This window comes from Panicum hallii, chromosome 6 (assembly GCF_002211085.1).
Source record: "Panicum hallii strain FIL2 chromosome 6, PHallii_v3.1, whole genome shotgun sequence".
NCBI lineage: Eukaryota > Viridiplantae > Streptophyta > Magnoliopsida > Poales > Poaceae > Panicum > Panicum hallii.
The window spans coordinates 43,402,833-43,407,936 of record NC_038047.1 but is presented as its reverse complement, the minus strand read 5'-3'; the positions used below and the strand labels follow the sequence as shown (position 1 = coordinate 43,407,936).

The window sequence follows — 5,104 nt, the reverse complement described above, 5'->3', positions numbered from 1 at the left end:
TTACTCAAAGTGGCTAAGCTAAGACATAAACACCAGTTATTGATTATGTAACAAGTGGCAGAGGAAGCATTTCTTTTAATATTCATCCTAAGAATAGGCTTACCATGATATAGCTATCAAGGAAAACAATATGTTTGGGGGTTTTAATCATGATAAGTTGATATTAATAGTAAAAGAAATCTTGAAGCAAGCACTTCAATACAAAAAGATGTTAAGAGGATCCATCCTAGCTTCTCTCCAGGAGAACAATGGCCTTGTATAATCTAAAAAGAACTCATTCTACACAATCTCTTCCTTAATTTACTATTTCAATGGCAGTGCGTGATTATAACCAATACGGGCATGTATGTATCCTGTAAAAATGCGTCGAATACGAGGGTTAAGTGGATGCAAGTTTTCAAAATTCTCAAAAGAGAGTGTGGAAGTGGGCATGGACCATGTAAAAATCTTCAAACACTTCAATGGACAACTCGACTTATTTTTGATATAAATTGGTAAGAGTTATTCCATCCATTCTTCAAGCTCGAAACGTTGTACTATTACTTTTCTTAAAGTATGAAGAAATTAATTTCTTCATGATATTTGTGTACTCTGAATTTAGATCTCCACGACATATAGAAAATCATCTCAGAAGAACAACAGAATGATAGATTTGTTACGTTCAGATTGTCGTTGCGCTCCAGTCACGCCGTAGATGCACGTGTACACCGTAGAACACGCTGCCCTCCTTTCAAATCCTCTACCCGGTTTCATCCCCGCCAAAGGATTGTGCTGTGCATGACCGACCCACAAGTGTTCTTCGTTCTTGGCGGCCCCTCCTTGTGCATGGCAAGTCCCCATGCCCTCTCCATCTCTATTTTTGATTACCATGCCAGTTTGGTTCTACTACGTTTTGTTAAATTAAGCATTACATTTCGCTCCACGGGTCTGTCTTTCTACAAATAAACCGCACAACCAAAGTTGTAACAATCCTTTCTTCTTCTGATCGGCAAGTAAAAAAAGTCCATCAAGTGTAGTGCATTGTTTCTGGAAATTAAATTATTGGGTTGTAACTTAGCATCACATTGCCTAGATACACAGTTATATACATTTTTCTACAAATACACCACATAACAGAAGTAGTGATACCCCTTTCTACTTCTGATGCAAGTGAAAATAAACCACATAAACTTAACACATTCAAACTTCACATGTTTCAGATGAACAAAAAAAGGAGAAAATGTTAGTTCGGTGGAGTGCCATCTTATTACCATGGCATACTGCCATGCATAACCTTGGATGGCATCATGTGAACAAATAAATTACTTCCCCAAAACTGTAAGAGAAAAATGTACTGCAAGAAAGGGTAGATTAGATACCCCCATTGTATGACAGAGTAGGACCTGCTGGTACATGCATGCACACCATTTCTCTTCTTTCCAATGCCGTCCAGTGGTTGATGATCACGCGGCCAGGAATGAAGGAGCTGAGTGCACCGAACTGGACAGCACCCATCAGCACGCCAGCCCACCAAAACGGGCTATAAAACCTCGCATGCCCCGGGGGCCAAACCACACACATCAGCAGCCATAGCATCACCACCTAGTAGCAGAGCTCCTCTCGTGGAGGGAAGTAGGAAAGAGAGGCTCCGGTCTCTTGAGCCCTAGCTAGCCGGCCGTCGCGTCGTCTAGCTAGATCTCGCTCCTCTTCCCTTTCCTCCCTCTCCGTCGTCGTCGTCAGCAATGGCTGGGGGGCTCCTCCACATGGCTCACCCGGCGATCACCCTCTCCGGCGTCGCAGGTGAACTCTCCGGAGTCCTGCTTTCTCATGGGATCTTCGCATCACCTTTATTTCTGTGGTTTTCATTCTGATGCCGTACATGCGTTCTGCATGCACGTCCTGCTAGATCTTTTGTGCACCTGCTGGCCGACATGGCGACCTTTTGCATCATGCATGATCTCCTTTCGTTGCGAACATGCTAGTCTTCTTCCTTTTCGTTTGTGCCATTGCACTGTAGAGCAGCACACACCTTTCTGTGTGTTCTAGAGGCCTGCAGCTCACAGGACAGCGGGCACACTTGTTGATCGATTGATCAATAGCTTTCATCCTTTTCAGTTATACTACTCCATCTTCTTTAACTTTCAGCGCACGCCTTTTCTTCTTCAGCTGTGATCACTGGCACAGATCATAGCCCTACTACTGTAACTGCATTAGCTTCTCCAAAAACCTGACACCTTCTGTTTGTAGCTAGAAGCCTAGCTAGAACACACACATGCTTGCATGGCCTATCAACTTTTCAACTGAAGAATGGTAGCTAGGAGGGCACTACTACATGCATGTTTCTTGAAAGTACACTCCAGCAGTGTGCATTCAGCCACGAATTAAGACTGCCAACAGCTCACCAACGCACTATCTCAGGATCAGTTCTATATGCGCTCTTTCCCTTCTTGAAATGGCGATCGGTTGGGCAGTGAGGAAGGCGTGCGCCTTCAACCCTTGCCGTATTAGCATTTTCCTTAACCTAATAACCAACGCACTTTCCAAGTTCCAACTGGACGCTTTGTAACTTGCATTGTGTGCGTCTCTGTCTGAAGAATATTACTGAAAATGTCACTGACGTGTGCTGCCGTTGCTGTTCTTCTTCCTTTTCTGCAGGGAACATCATCTCCTTCATGGTGTTCCTCGCACCAGTGTAAGTGATGATGATCTAGATCTGTTTCAATTCTTTCATTCCTAGATAAAACTTTACCCGTCGTCATCATCGATCGTTTCAGACTTTATTTCATGCGATCTTGGAGTGACTGTCTGAGTCTGACCGACCGATCTTGACTTGTTGCTGGCGTACGACGATCGAGCAGCACGACGTTCCTGCAGGTGTACCGCAAGAAGTCGACGGGCGGGTTCAGCTCAGTGCCGTACGTGGTGGCGCTCTTCAGCTCGGTGCTGTGGATCTTCTACGCGCTGGTGAAGACCAACTCGAGGCCGCTGCTGACCATCAACGCCTTCGGCTGCGGCGTGGAGGCCGCCTACATCGTCTTCTACCTCGTGTACGCGCCGCGGAGGGCGAGGCTCAGGACCCTAGCCTACTTCTTCCTGCTGGACGTGGCGGCGTTCGCGCTCATCGTCGTCGTCACCCTCTGCGGCGTCCCCAGGCACCTCCGGGTCAAGTTCCTCGGCAGCGTCTGCCTCGCCTTCTCCATGGCCGTCTTCGTGGCGCCCCTCAGCATCATCGTCAAGGTGGTCAAGACCAAGAGTGTGGAGTTCCTGCCCATCAGCCTGTCCTTCTGCCTCACCCTCAGCGCCGTCGCCTGGTTCTGCTACGGCCTCTTCACCAAGGACCCCTTCGTCATGGTAACTACATACCACTACTGAATCTGATCGATCAGTTCACTTGAGCTTCAAGCATCGATCACCTGCTCTGATCTACCTACCATGCATGCGCGTACTGTGCAGTACCCGAACGTGGGCGGCTTCTTCTTCAGCTGCGTGCAGATGGGGCTCTACTTCTGGTACCGCAAGCCCCGGGCCACGAACGCCGTGCTGCCGACGACCAACGATGGCGCGGCGCCGCCGCCGCCGTCCGTGCAGGTGCAGGGGCAGGTGATCGAGCTGCCGGCCAACACCATCGCCATCCTGTCCGTGAGCCCCATCCCCATCGTCGGCGTGCACAGGATCGAGGTGGTGGACGGCCAGCACAAGGACGCCGCCGCCGCCGCCGAGGCCTGCAGGATGGCCGCCGCCAACCCCGACGGCCCCCCGCCGCAGGTCATCGAGATCGTCCCCGCCCTCTGACCCACCGTCGATCGGCACCAACAACAAGGCGCGGATAGCAAGCAAGCACAGTATGTATCATGGATCTACTACACGGGTGTGCTCTGGCCGGTGTCGATTAATTAGTTGGTCGTTTTTAGTTGGTTAATTGTTCGTCTTGTACTGTGTGTGTGATTAGTTGCCCTTGGATGTCAGAAGATCATCAGCGTGAGTGAGTGGATTAATGAAGTAGTAGTTTGCATTGGTGATGAATCCCAGTCAGTAATAAAGTCGTGGTAGAGTGTAGCTGCTATGTCTGTGTGTGTGTGCTCTAGCGGCTGTAGGTTGCAGTCTTGTGGCCCTGATCTATCTGGTGTTGGTACAATGCAGTATCGATGCTGGCTTTGCTTGGGAGATGAGATGATCCATGAGATTGTAACAGGGCATTTGTTTTAACTTGACAAATTCTTTTGTGTGCTGTCTCTGGTTTGCCTTGTCCTGGGCAGTTGAAGAAGCCGTCATCAGTCAAGAACATGAAACTGAAGCTTGAAACAGTAGAAAAGAATATACGAATAAATCCCATTAGAGAAAAAATAATGAAAGAACACGACCTGAAGAGCATAAGTCTCAAAGTAAAAGAAACAGACCTGGCACATACAAGTGGTGGATCGGAGGATCACCAGCTGAGCTGGGGTCGATCGATGTGGGTGCTGTAGCTAGCACATGAACAGGGAGAATCTGGGCTCCAAATTGTGAGGCCACCTCCTCGTATCGTACACTGGGATGCAGCGCAGCGCCCACTGCCGCGGAGAACGAAGCAGAGGGCGCGGCGGCATGATCGTTTCACCCGCCGATTGGACCCTGGCCCCTTTGTTGTTGTTGGCTCCTGGTCCGACCGACGCCGATCGCTCGCTTTCCCTTACCTCTCGCGATGCTGCGACTGGCACTACGGGGAACCAGTCGCAGCCCCGTGCCTCAGCCCTCACGTCAGGGATGAGTCTCCTCTCAGGTCAGTGCCTTCCCTCCTTCCCTCCCCGAGTGCTCGCACTCTTCCTTATCTGCTCCGTCCAGTTGCCCAAGCATCCAACGCCTCTCACGCTTTTGGGCAGTTCTCGCTCTCCTACTTTCGGATTGAGTGCTTTCCTGCTCCTAGTTCGCAGCCATGGCGGACATCGAAGCAGCGACGAGGACTCCACCCATGGCGCTGCCCCAGGCGACTCCAAGGAGGGCCGCGGTCGCGGAGATGAAGATGGGGGTGGCTAATGCCATCATCTACTGCTTCGTCGGCGCAATGTAGGTGTCCAGAGCGCCACCAGCATCCCTGTGGTCGTCGCCACGCGCCACGACGTCGGCCCGGCGCGAGGGACGTGTTCCT

At 50.2% G+C, this 5,104-nt stretch overlaps 1 protein-coding gene across 1 annotated transcript; it reads left to right on the top strand.

Annotated features, from left to right (window-relative positions):
• Positions 1 to 1,452: 1,452 nt before the first annotated feature.
• On the top strand, positions 1,453 to 3,905 carry LOC112897632 (bidirectional sugar transporter SWEET11-like). The gene is made up of 4 exons (XM_025965979.1): positions 1,453 to 1,779; positions 2,635 to 2,671; positions 2,838 to 3,330; positions 3,433 to 3,905. The coding sequence occupies exons 1-4, from the start codon at positions 1,722 to 1,724 to the stop codon at positions 3,769 to 3,771; spliced, it is 927 nt and encodes a 308-aa protein (XP_025821764.1). The 5' UTR covers positions 1,453 to 1,721; the 3' UTR covers positions 3,772 to 3,905.
• Positions 3,906 to 5,104: the final 1,199 nt, after the last annotated feature.